General features: G+C 38.8%; 1 protein-coding gene across 5 annotated transcripts in view; it reads left to right on the top strand.

Annotated features, from left to right (window-relative positions):
• The window catches only part of ncam1a (neural cell adhesion molecule 1a), a 422624-nt gene that overhangs the window by 361772 nt on the left and 46715 nt on the right, over nucleotides 1-14137 (top strand). For all 5 annotated transcript variants that reach the window (XM_049593047.1, XM_049593044.1, XM_049593043.1 and 2 more), the window contains 2 exons: nucleotides 7365-7489; nucleotides 8749-8929. In XM_049593047.1, the coding sequence (XP_049449004.1) occupies nucleotides 7365-7489; nucleotides 8749-8929 (306 nt within the window). The remainder of the gene's footprint in view (nucleotides 1-7364; nucleotides 7490-8748; nucleotides 8930-14137) is intronic.

Genomic DNA, 14137 nt, shown 5'->3' with positions numbered 1-14137 from the left:
ATACTTTTGCCCATTCTCCATTGCAGTCATCATTAAGTAACCAACACAAGACTATTCTCCTCTTAGTGCCTTGTTAAAAATTAATTTGGCAATCTGACATAATAATGTAAGAAATACGCACCAGAGCCACGGTCCTTTTTCCCACTCTGGTAACCTGATCTAGCTTGATGTGATTAACTCTTTGACTCCATGTTTCCTGTCTGCATTTACACCCTCATCAACACATGTTTGTCCTTATCCAGATTAAACATCCACATCCAGATTGCACATTAACACCAGGTGGAAATGGGGTCTTTGATTTGAGTTCTTCAGAGCTCGCTAAGATACATCTGAAGCTATTTGTTGCAGCAGTTCCTTCAACTCTGATTCAAAGGGAAATGCATCATGAACAAGACATTTTAATGCTACCCATCTGTGAACTCATTTTCTCATACGTTGCTCCTCTCCACAGAGGCACCAGTAAAACAGTCATTTAAAGTGGATGGATTACTAAACTTAGTTTACCAGAAGGAAAACATGGAAACTTTGAAACGCACCAAAATGCCTGTTCATTTTAGGTGGAGTAAGTTGCAATGATGCACATCAGATCTAATTGTAATTGGGTTCACACATTACATCCCATCCGTCTTTTTAAATCTCACTTTTGCATTAGTTCTGTCATTTTGGTTTAGAAGCTAAGATTGTTAAGGGTCACAGCCAAACATATGAGGGCTGGTTTAAACATTTCATATATATTTTCTCAGAAAGAGAAAACTAAAGCCAAGATAATGAAGAACTGGATTAGCTGGATAAGAATGAGCAAAACAATTTAGTAGCATATTAGCTAGCATTAGCATTAGCATTAGTTAAAGGGACAGTTCTGTTTTTTTGGAGTGGGGTTGTATGGGGTACTCATTCGCAGATAGTATATTACATACAGTAGATGTTAGTCAACATGCCCCCAGTTTGGAGAAGCAGGCTGGATTCCAATGTGGAAGATAAGCAATGCACTGCTGTTAAAGGGTTAGCAACAAAATGTGTTTTAACCACTTAAACAAAGGCCCACCTAAAAAGTTTTAGTTGGTAGTAGTAGTTTATAGTAGTTTAGTTTACATGTACACTATATTTAGAGTATTTTAACCGCTTTACTTAATGTCAGATATTTATTTTCAACAAGGAAATGAAGTTGAATATCCCTCTCTTCAAAGCCAGACTCCATTGTGAAAAACAGTGATTTAACATTGCTGAACACAGGAGCTGCTGGTCTACTACTGCTTCAAACAGTTAGTTAGTTTGTGTTATTGTGTGACTTCGGTGTTTAAAAGGGTTAGTTCAGATTCACCAAAGTCACACATTAACACAAACTAACTAACAGGAGACCAGCTGCTCCCATGTTCAGCAAGCTAAAATCATCAATGGAGTCTGGCTTTGACAAGAGCATAAATCAGGACAGTGGACATTAAGGTAAAGCAGTAAAAATAGTCACAATATAGTGCACATTTAATCTGATATTGATTTCTTTAGGTGGCTAAAATACATTTTGTAGCTGACCTCTCCACAGCAGTACATTACTTAGGTTCTGTGTCGGACTCCAGTCTGCTTCTCCAAACTGAGGGGATGCTGACTGACATTTACTGTGTAATACACTGACTATAGATAAGTACCCCATACAGACTATAGATAAGTACCCCCACCCCCGAAGATCCAAACTACCCCTTTAAGGGACAAAGCACCAGGTACAGCGGGGTTGGTAGATCAATTTTCATCCAAACAAACTTTTAATTTTAGATTCCCTGGTGTGCTTTTTCCTATCCTACTTATTTATATAGAACATAGATTGATCATAAATTTAAGTCATTTTGGTTTTGACAGCCTGCTCTTTTATTTGAGCTTTAAATTGTGCCAAAATTTGACAGGTTTGACTTTGTGAAACCGACAGATCTTCAGTTGCATTGAAGTTTTCCCTTTTTTAATTCACCTCTCCACTCTGAATGGCATCTGAACATCACAAGAGCACCCTCACAAAGTGCCACTGACTGCAATCCGCATCGCACGCACTGTTAGTCGTCATACTCAGAGCTAACTTTCCTTATTTTTCCCCAGATTATCTACCGTAGCTCCCAGTGTTTCACTGGTTGGACTCACAGCAGCCCATTGCATTACTGCAGCATGCAAGTTTAGTCTCTGTTTTTTGTTGCATCCTTTTTTTTCTTCTTCTTTTTATGCTGTTTCCCAAAGAAAAAGTTGGTCCTGTCTGCATGTGTCTGTGTCTTTGGTGTCATGTCTTCTTGGTTCTCACATTTCTACACACAAAGAAGAACCACTGAAAAAAATAAAAAAATAAACACAAATGCTTTTAATTTAATTTAATTTAATTAATTTATTGAACACAACAGTTCCCATAAATGTTCCACATTTTTATGTTATAAGACAGCATTGGGTGACATGACAAAAACAATTTCATGTTTAAATTGATTTCAGAAATTTGAGAAACATGTTTAAGAATAAAAATAGAAGTTTAAAGATAAAGGCCCATGTACACCAAGTCCGTATTTTTCAACCGAAATTGTTGCACGTTTAAAAAGAAATACAACAACAATAAATTTGAAACAGGTTTGATTTTTCAGATTTCTCCAGATATGGCACAAATGTCCACTTGGACTCAATGATAAACTGATTAAATTTTGGTGGTCATAGGTCAAACGTCAAGGTCATTGTGACCTCGCCTGTCTCATTCTTATGAACACAATATCTCAAGAATGCTTTGAGGTAATTTTTTTTATTTATTTTTTTTTTTTTTCCAAATTTGGTTCAAACGCCTATCTGGACTTAACGATGAATTGATTAGAATTTGATGGTCAAAGGTCACTGTGATCTTGTGTCCATCTCAATTCGGGAACACACTATCTCAAGAAGGTCTTGAGGAAATTTCCTCAAATTTGGCACAAACATCGACTTGGACTTAAGAATGAACTAATTAGAATTTAGTGGTTGAAGGTCAAAGGTCAAGGTTATTGTGCGCTCACTTAACATGTTTTTGGCCATAACTCAATAATTAATACACTAATTATGACAACGTTTCACACAAATGTTTAACAGGATAAAATAATGACGTGATAAAATGTGATATCCAAAAGGTCAAAGGTCATCTTCACTGTGACATCATAATTTTCTACAAAAACTCTTTTCTGGCCATTATTCAGCGTCATATCTCAGGAACAGAAGGGGAGATATTTGGTCAGACACTGAATTGGTGGCACTAATCTTGGGTGTCCACCTTGAAACTGTGCTGATTGTAAAGATCTGTGCTGCTGTTGGGGGAAGATATACGCGTAGCACCCATGTTTTCACAGACATGAGTGTAAAATGTAACAATTTTCATCGAGTAACGGATTAAAAAAAAAAAAAACATACAAAAAAAAACTAACTTGGTGTGTAAAGGCCTTAAGGTATTTTTAGATCATAATTCTTAGATTGATAGACTTTTGCTCTGAATAACTTCTAAGAAAAAAGTTGGAACATACTTCTAAATGAAAATTAGTACGTATTTTACTTTTATATCAGTCACATTTACAGTAATATATGTATAATCCACTCTATGGAACATATTTAAAGGTTTAAAGCTGGACAGTGATGCATTGCATTGAAAGTAGTGATTTATAAATGCTAATCATTTGCTTCACATTCTTTGACACAAATAGAGCAGTTATATGATTTAAGCCTTGAATATTAAATCAGATGGAACAATGAACTCACACAATTGAAGTAATTTTAGTATCCAACAGCATGTTTTTAATAACACTTGTTCAATTCTATCCACTTTCTGTCTCAACGTACGCTGGAAGATGACAGGGATGCTGCATTAGGTCGGGTTACATGTGGAACCACACCTCCAACGTGTGAGGTTGTTGGACAGCGCTCCACATGTCCCCCCCTCTGAATGTGTAGCAGCACCCAAAATTTCCAGCCTGCATGGAGAAGCTTGTCATTCTAACCACCCCCTCTCTCTGTTTTAGCCTCAGAAACAAAAACTGACCTAACCCAAAATAATGCTTGTGAATAACAACGCTGAATGTACCAGTGTCTACCTGCCACCATGTTACTGCTGCTGTTACTAACGAACACTGTCTGATTCACTTCCAGCTTCTGTCATGCTCACTCCAGTCTAGTGGAATGCAGTTTTCAGGCAGTGCGCTCAGATGAGTGATTACATACGATCAAAGAAAAAGTGCCTTCATGCATATTCATTTAATTAACTACAACCACTAACACCGACGTTTGAAATGTTCAGTGTGGGGTATGAAAACATGAGCGCTGACAATTTTTTCCTGTTCATTTTGAAATGTATGCCAATGCTTTTTTTATTCCTTACCTACTCAGTGACTTCCTAACAAAGCCATACATTAATATCTGCATCATGTCTTCAATTATATAACATAAGGAGAATGCCACCTTCTTATGGGCTGTTATTATCAGACAGGGCAAAAGGCTGTAACACCATGAGGTAGTCAATTTCATAACATCATCCCAAGGCTATATGTGTGTAGCCAATATGTATGTAATTAATGAGTTTGGTTTGTTAGTCTCCTCCCTTAGAGTAGCATGAGCATAAAAGCCTTTACACATGCACACAAAATGCCTCGACCTTCCCTCCCACAAGGCTATGTATGTATTATTAAAAGTAATTGCGTAATTGTGTCAGCAGTCATTAGTCAGGAGGACAGAGCAGATAATTAGAAACCTCAAGGAAAACAGCACCTCAGCCACTCCAAAACTGTTCGTAACACCATTACAAAGCTGATTCACAGTTTTCTCATCTGCCACTGCCATGGTTAAAGTTTGGGTTAGGCACAAAAGCTACTCTAGAGTAAAGTAAACTTTGGGCTAAAATATTCACCTCATTTAGGTTAGAGTAAAAATGTGGCCATTCATCGACCCCAACATCCTCCTTAAGAAGAATGTAATACTATTTTTCCCTTTGCCCTTCTGACGGACAAGTAATAATTCATGTGATTACTGAAAGTCCTTGTCAGGGAAACTTACCCATAGATCAGATTGTATACATTAAACTGATGAGGACATTGACACCAAAGTCATTCATCTGACTGTAGCATAACACTGGGTTTAATGCTCCATGCTAACCCTCTAGCATATGCAAAGTAATTGATACCCATTTTATTTTATGTGCTTTACATATTTTTATATATTCTTAAAAACTATAGACCAAACTAACCCTAATATATAGGGCTGTAATCAACCAAAGAAAATCTTTGTCGACTGAACTTCTACCTACTCCTCACACTACCTGATAGCATTGTGTGTCCACCAAAGCGTTTTTTTCCTGTCACAAAGCTCAACATTAACACTTGCCCAGGGCAAGTTAACTCTGTGTTCAGGCAAGCAGAATGCCTCAAGTGGAAAAAAAAAAATTGATTTCCGATGTAATAATGTCCATTAATAAATTGGGCACATTTAATACTTTTCCATCTGCTTACCTGAGTCCGTCTCACCACTAAACATTGAACAGTACTAATGAGAAAAATCTGACATGTAGACAATATAGACCTCACCACTCTTGAGGTCATCAAAATCCAGCACTTTGGCAGTGAATTGCGGCGTTAGACACTGACGAGAAAAGCCGTCCTTTAATGTCGGCATGATATGCGGCTGGTCGTCATTATAGTAGTGGCGCTTGGTGGCATCAGGGTTAATCGCAGTGGGGCAAGAACGAAAGTTAAGGTGGCAAAAGTCCGAGGAGGATGGGTGGTGGATGGGTCCAACAAACATGAACTTTCACCCAGCAGAGCAGTGTTTGTGTCCTATGAAATTATAAAGCCAAACCTTGCTCTTTTTTTCCTGAACCCAGCAACATGCGTGTGTTGTACTGACATAGTGCATTTCTTTTGAAAGAGACTGTATGTAAACGGTAAATTTCCTGTGAAAATGGAAATGTATTTTGAAAGAAGACAATGCATGTATCAGACATAACTTGACACGGCATCCAAGAACGTCCACAACCAACGCACCAAGCGTACCTTGCATGTCTTATCTGGACGTTGAAAATCCGTGATCAAACGGCAATATGTGACGAGGTCGGAGTGAGAATGTGTTGCTATAGATGTCTGGGGTTGCAGGTGTCATATACAACGTTACATTATTAACATTAAATACCTCTGTAACTCTGTCTTTTTGGAGAAATTAATCAATAGTGATAAATCCAACGCTGAACATCTTCTATAAGTATTTATCCATTTTCTGATTAAAAATAACACTTAAAAAATGTCAATCTTTGGGTAAAATGCTGCGCTCATCACCGGCATGAGCCATCCAATCACAGGGGAGAAGGGGCGGGATACAGAATAGACCGACCATCACAGAGGACAAATACTGTACAAGGACTGAGCTTTTTCAGCTGGGAAAAGAAATGCTTTAATGGACACAAGATCTTATTAAAATAACACCAGGGATTGTCTGACCAATGAGAATTTCGTTGGACAAGTACATAACGACCAAATAATTGACCAACTGACCAGACACACTGGGGGCAGAAGAGCCTCAAATCGCCCCTTGGTGTACAATCGTGCCCTTTTCTTCATGGAGCACTGCTTGCTTTCTTTCAGCACTCATGTAAGCTAGTTGGGCTGTTTACACAAGACGTGTCGCTGCCCTGAGCTCTGCAGCCGGCTCGCAATCTGCAGCAGTAGTATGGCATTTGGTCTATTTTCCCACAAGCAAATCTGGCAAGAAAACATTGATAATTTACTCTGAAGGATATATGAAGGATTTATCAGATGTAATATAAAAGATCTGATTATGATAAATGATACATTTGGAAATGTTTGGAACATTAGATAAAGCTAAACACTTCCAACCTCACATTAATTACATATAATTGTGCAGTTCTCTTAAATAAACTAGTCAGACGTCGCTGCATTTCTGTTAAGATAATACCGTTGTGCTGTATTGCTGCTTTTGACAAAACATTAGTGGCAATTGCTCAAACATAGGTGTTACTTTATGTTATTATGGATTCTGCTGTCAGTCAACAAAGCATGGAGCACTGGAGCCAATGATTTACAGGGTCTGACTTTAAGACTTTGTCGTCCTCAGTCAAACTTTGATTACTACCTTCATATCTGCAGTGTTCTCTGATTGCAATGCTTGTCATTTAAGCTTCTTAAAAAATTATAGGTTGAACTGGCAATCAGTTCCAACAGTGGAACTTCCAATCAATTTTAGCTATGCTGACCTTTAAGACACAAGCACACTTGAACACGGTAGGAAGATTAGAAGCACAGTTAGGTAACTTGTAGACTCAGGCAGGTGTTGATACAACAACCATATTAATGTCAACTACTGATGATTCCTTGGTTTGTCCTGTGTAGGGGAACCCAGTGCCCCCAAACTAGAAGTCAAGATGCAGGACAGGGGCAATACTCTTAAGGTCAACTGGATCAAGCAGGATGATGGCGGTTCCCCCATTAAACACTACCTGGTCAGATACAAGGCTGTGAGTATCCTGGGCAAGGAGGTAACCTGGTACCACTTTGCTGTTATGCTATGTTCTTCTCAACTTGTTCTCATTCACAGGTCGTCAAAAACTGACGCTTTGTAATGCCCCTTGCATGTTATGACGCCATCTGTGTGTCACCTGGGTGTCACATACAGATGAAGGGTGCCAAAGGGTGTCTTTTGCATTGGTATCAAATGCAAGAGGCGAGAGAAAGCATCAGTATTTGTTGACCTGGGATGAGAATGGGTTGTTTATATGCCTCTGTGCTGGCGATAGCTGTGCTGTGTATATACACGGGGCACAAACGTTCATTTGGACTTGAACTGATGAGATTTAAGATCAAAGGTCAAAGTCACTGTGACCTTGCATCTGCGCATTCTAATGAACACAAAATTTCAAGAATGCCTTTCGGGAATTTCTTCAAATTGGGAACAAATGTCCACCTCGAGTCACAAATTACGTGAGTAGAATTTAGTGGTCAAAGGTCAAGGTAACTGTGACTTTGCATTCATCTCATTTTCATGAATGCAATATCTCAACAGGGCCTTGAAGGACTTTTCTCAAATTTGGCACAAATGTCCAAATAGACTTAAAAATGAATTTATAAGAATTTTGAAGGTCAAAGGTAAAGGTTACTGTCACCTCACAAAACGTCTTTGGCTATAACTCAAAAATTCATATGCAAATTATAACAAAATTTCACAAAATGTCTGTCACACTTTGAAGTACCTTCAAACATTTTTCTGTCCATTACTCAAGGTCATAACTCAGGGACAGAGGGAGATATTTGTTCAGATACTGAATAGGTGACACTGATCTTGAAACTGTGCTGATTGTGGAGATCTTCTGCGTTGCTGATGTTTTCACAGACATGGATATATAAATTGTAACTGCAACTTGACTGGTTTTCGGAGGCTTACAACCGTGAGGTGATAATTTTAGTTTTTCTCTGCATTGGAATCATAAAAAATGCTAATAAACAGTGTCTGGAAAGTTTACCAAACCAACTAGAAGGAGGAATAAACTTCTAGCCTCTGCCATAATTACAACTGACAACTCGTCAGTACATTAAGACACCCTTTCATCAAAATGTTGAAGTGGTTCTTTAATGCCTGAGAAACTTAATTTCTTTCAAACACATCTTCTCAGACAGTTGGCATGTCTCATGAGCCTTTCCTCTGTGCCTGTATTGCATGACCAAAATCTCACTTGCTTACCCAGTTCTGAGTTGTGCCCCCTCTACATTCCTTCCTCAGAAGCATGTATCTGACTGGAAACCAGAGATCCGCATTCCCCACAACAGTGAGTACGTGACGCTGAGCGGCCTGGACTGGAATACAGAGTATGAGGTTCACGTGGTGGCAGAGAATCAGCAGGGCAAGTCGGAGCCGGGCATCATCTCCTTCAGAACAGCTGTAGACCCCACTACCATCCCAGGTACTATTCCCTCATCCCACCCCCAAGCATCCACACACAGCAGCCACAGTGCGTCAAGGCTTCCACCGTGACCAGAAGGGCTCTGTTATTTGGATCCTTAATTATTACCAGGTGCTTATTCAAAGCTTGCTGACTGTGTGGTCTGACATGGCTCATCTGTCTCTGTCTGTAGCATGGAGGAGATGTATTGTTTACTTTTCTTATTAGTGCAGTTGGTAACAAAGTGGAAATGTATGATGCAGTCCCTACTGAAGTAAAAGGCAAGCACTATATTATTTGCTGAAAGCAATAAAAAAAATACATGTAATATTGCGGCCTATGCTGTTGGTTTGAAATTAAAAGAGACAGCACAGTCTCAAAGTCTGAATGCTTACGAGGTGTTGCAGTCATGAATAACCAAGAGTAAATCTTCCTCCACATGGAAAGGATTGCATTACAGGGATATAAATTGGATGTGACGTTATTATCCTATGAAAAGTTTAACTACTCGTTAAAGTTTTAGATTAGATAAAGATTAGATTCAGGAAACCAAACCAAAACATTAGGAATTGTTGTATTTATATGCAGACTAATGATAATTGATAAATTATAGCCAATGAGCAGTAAGGTGTATTTCAACTGAAAACCCCTTACTCCAATGCAATGCAAAAGTAAGGAAAATCTGTACATGAATTTAATGCATGACAGCTATACAAGGTCTATGCGAATTACCCGTGTTGCTGTGTTGCATTTTCTTTAAAAACAAAATAAATAGCTCATTTTGAGGAGAGAGAAATGGAGTCAAGCAGTAGCAGAAACCTATTTAGACATAAAATGTGTAAGGGCTAATGTTACTTAAATGGTACATATACTAATCCGACCCCAAACTGGATGCTAATGCTAGCTGTTGTGGCTAGCCCTGTTTTGTGACCAGCATATAATGTTAGCAAGTGCATATAAGCTACATTGCCATCTTTATCCCAGTTGCCGCTCAATCTCAGGCCATATATTGTCCTTTATTTGGTTGTTAAGGTAGTTGCCGCAGTGTTTGTTGTACAATATTGGGTGTCAAGGAACCAAATTAAGATGTCCCCCATGCACCGTTGAATTCTCTATTGCTCTCCAAGACTTTTTTCGATCTGGAATCCATAGCTAGCTTAGCTAGGGAGATCCAAGACAAGCCAACCCTACTGAGGTCTGACTAAATTTAAAGGGAAAGGTGATGGCCGTATGAAGCACATTTAGTGGTTGAGATGTCACATTTTTTTCTGTGAACGCATTTTTACAATTGAGAATGTAAGAATTATTCAAAGCCTACGACAGCAAAAACTGGAGAGCCACTGGAGAGAGATTTTATTGGTCAGATATGAATATTCCAGAAGGCTGAAATCTGCTGAAATTGAAGTCCACCCAAATATTTCTTTCAAGCATTCATAATATATCAGAAAATTAGTCGCAATGAATTTCTTGAAGGAAAATCCAAGTTTGGTGTGAAACGACTTTTTAACTACCATGAGAGAGGTTACTTACTGGACGAAATGCAGACCAAACAGTTCGTATGTTACCCTACAAAATAGCGCCCAGTGAAAGAGGTTATGTCCTTAGCGTACAGTTATGTAATTCACATAAAGTTACAGAGGTTAGGTTCAGGCAAGTAAAGTTAATGTGTAGGTTCAGGCAAGTAAAGTTAATGTGTTCAGGTTTAATAAAAGAAACAGGGTGATGTTGTACCTTAAAATGACTCAAAGTTCACTCCAAATTCACACTCACGTTCCAAAAACGCTTCGCCATCGAAAAGTCCCGGGGGGAAGTCTGCATTTTTGTGACCCAACCTGCCTCTGTAAGCAGGATTTATTGTGCATCAGCTCCATGCAGAGCCTATGCCGAACGCAGAAGTAAAAATCCTGCATTACAAGCCTGTTTGGGACTGCTTCCTTGTTCACTCTCATCAGCATATTGCTCACATGGTCGCAGCCTTTCAAAACGTGGGGTATGTGCAAATTTGGGTGCATTCGTTTTCGTAGGAAAACGTATGAACAGTTTATGAGAACAGCCTGACAATAGTCACAAATTACAGGGCTACTCTGCAGTATTGGGAGAAATATAAAATGCTGTTTGTAGGCTGGATGACAAAACAATTGTCGAGACTGAACATTAAAATCAGAATCAACTTTATGGGCCAAGTAAGTTTTAGCATGCAGGAATTTGACTCTGATTTTTTTAGTAGCTCTTACTTTCTTTAAACACAATGTCAAGAGCGAATGTAGAGGAAGATACACATACTGTAGATGTGCCAATAAACAAAGACAACAAAGCTACGTGCTCATGTGTTGTAATCAAACAGTCGTGCCTCAAAAGTTGCTGAAAAGTCAAACTTTTATGTCACTAAAAATACACAAGTCGAGACTGGAAGCAGGGTCATGGGGAGTTTATTTTGCTTTTACCCCTGGCCTGTGCTCTCTGCCTTTCTACTCTCAGTACCAAACTTGTGCTTGTTTCCAGTTATGTCTCCTCCACCTAATCCTTTCCCCATGGAGAAGTACATTTCTCTGTGTTTTCATGCATTGAGCACCTTATTAGCATTTTAAAATATTGCGCTCACTTCACAAAATTTCTGAGGCCAGACAGCAAAAGATCAACAATAAGTATTGAATTCATATGAGGAGCAGAGGCATACGCTCGCTGTATGTTTTTTTTTTTTCCTCTTCTTTGATGCTCTGCTGCTACAGATAAAATTCAGCATCATGGTTCTCTGCTCTCCTGGCCTTCAGTGGCGCCTTTAAGGCAGCTGTTACTGCTCGAGTTCAGTGAGCAATAAAGTCAGACCAGATATCAGTCAGACCCAGAACATTTTGTCCAGTTAATACCAAATACTTCTCTACCCAGGTGGTCACGGTCAGCCTTTGCTCTGTTGCTGTGTTGTTGTGGGTGCTCATTTTAACTCGGGCTGCCTCCCCATTGCGCTATACCTGAGCTATAAAAAAGGTTAAACTTCTGTCTGTCTTTTTCTGTTCTCTTCTTTTTGTCTTCAACTGAAAAAGAACCCTGTCAGGTTTTCTGTCTCTCTGCATCATCTTGTCTTTCTGACATCCTTTCCTTCAGTTTAAGGGTTTTATCTTTTACTTCTCTCACATAAGAGATATTGATTGTCTCAGCCATGTTTCTTTCAACTGTCAAGGGAACATTAAGCCTTTGAACTCTGCCAGTGCATTCGTTGGTATTTTTGCTTAATGTGATGTCATTCCTTGGAGTATTTTCAAAGGCTTCATGCCCCTAAAATCTGTACAACCTCAGCTTAAAGGTTATGTAAGTCAGTAAATCATAACAATTGATAAAAGTAAAACATTCTGAAATCTGAAATGTTTTTTCAAGGAATTTTAAATTTAAACAGACAAACCATATTGATCCAAAAGATTTGTAAATGTAGAAACATGATCAAAATATTTCTTAACACTCCATAAGTTATTTGAGCTATGTACACAGTGTTTGAGATAGAGCTGCCCCCTCACAGTCGACCAAACGTTAGTCGACCAGAAAGGCCATTAGTTGGCAAGATGTCATTGGTTGCTTGGTCGCAGGAAAAAAAATAAATAAATAAAACTCTATTCGGAGCTGCGTCTTGTCAAAATAAATCCAAACCTATTTGACTGGACAATGTGTGACTTTAATTTGAAAGGACAGACACAGGAAGTGTCCACGCTCAGCAGTCAGACAGGAGTCAGGTTAATTTCCAGGGCTGGTACCTGCGGTTATTCCACAGGCTAGTTAATAACATGTCGGGCAGGAAATCCAAAGTGTGGGATCATTTTGAGAAGGTGAAGGAACCCAAGGTGATATGTAAACTCATCTTCATTGGTTGACTACAAACATGACGTATCACCTGAAACATGGAAGTAGCTACATGCCCATTAGCCCACAGCGTCATTAACAGGCGGCTCGCTCAGTGTGTGACGTGCACTTGTAGATAAAATATAGGCCTATATTAATGAAGGTTCATTAGTACGCTTTGTATTTTAAAGTCTTTTGGACCTCTTTTAGTCTTTTGAAATGTTGCCATTGCAAGTGTAACACATCATGGTGCAAAAGACAAAAGTCTTAGCTTTCTGCTGCAAAAACATTTATACTCTAGCTATTACAGTTTTTATTTTAGATCCATTTTTAGCAGGGTAATGTAAACAATGATGGGACAATACTAAAGCATCACTGCACATTTATCCCGTCTTTTTGACCACTTGTAGCATAATGTAATGACATCATCACACAGGGACAACGTGATGGCATGAAAGAGGGAAGTCTTAGCTTTCTGTTGCAAACAGAATGAATGATCTGTCTCGCAGTTTTTTTTTTATTTTGGATTGATTTTTAACAAGATCATAAAAACAAAAACCCCCCTGCAGGAGGTTCATTTTCAGAGCGTTAAGAAATCTAATTTTCAAATGAGTTACACCAAAATTACAAACCAGATTTCAAGCGAATTAATTGCTCTCTTGCATGTCAGATTTATTAGCGATGAGTCACACTTATGAGAAAAAGTGGTGTAAAAATAGTAAATCACATCATAACATCATGCTAAGTAATGCTCCATGATATACTAAATAAAATAAATTATTCTTACTTTAGTGTAACAACTTAAAATGACGATGGGGCAGACTTGAATAGGTGGTAATACTTTCTTTAATAAATATATTCCAGCGCGTCAGTGCCTTTGTGAGGAACAAAAACAAACTACAATTTGCAGTGACTGAAAGACAGACAGATAATTAACCTCCTAAAACTTACAGTACCTTCTCAGTATTCTAATGATGCCCCTAAATCCCCAAACTAACCCTCAGCTGAGAATGCTCCACAACAAATGCAATATTTACTCCAGTTTGAATAATGTTTGCTAATTACTACAGCGCCCAGCTGTTTTATCTATGAAGCTTCTTTTTTTTTTGTTAAAGAAAATCAGTAGGCAGGATTGAAATAAGTGGGTTTTTTTCCTTCTTGGGTGAACACACCAAGTAGTAGGGCATGATCCCCCACTGGCTTCCCACCAGTGAACATTGACAACCGAGTCTGATGGAGCACCAAGCCAGCAAGACCACTGCAGGGCACTGAGCCTCGTTCTCTGCAGCACTGGGCAAAAGCTTTTTGCAGAACAAAAGAAAACTTACAGTACATTCCGAGAAGCCCCCTCCCTGGTTACAGTTACGTCTCAGAACATTTAAGACAATAAATAATCTGATA

The sequence above is a fragment of the Epinephelus fuscoguttatus genome, linkage group LG12 (assembly GCF_011397635.1).
Source record: "Epinephelus fuscoguttatus linkage group LG12, E.fuscoguttatus.final_Chr_v1".
Classification (NCBI taxonomy): Eukaryota; Metazoa; Chordata; class Actinopteri; order Perciformes; family Serranidae; genus Epinephelus; species Epinephelus fuscoguttatus.
The sequence above is the reverse complement of the archived record's forward strand: the minus strand, read 5'-3'. Positions and strand labels throughout refer to the sequence as shown.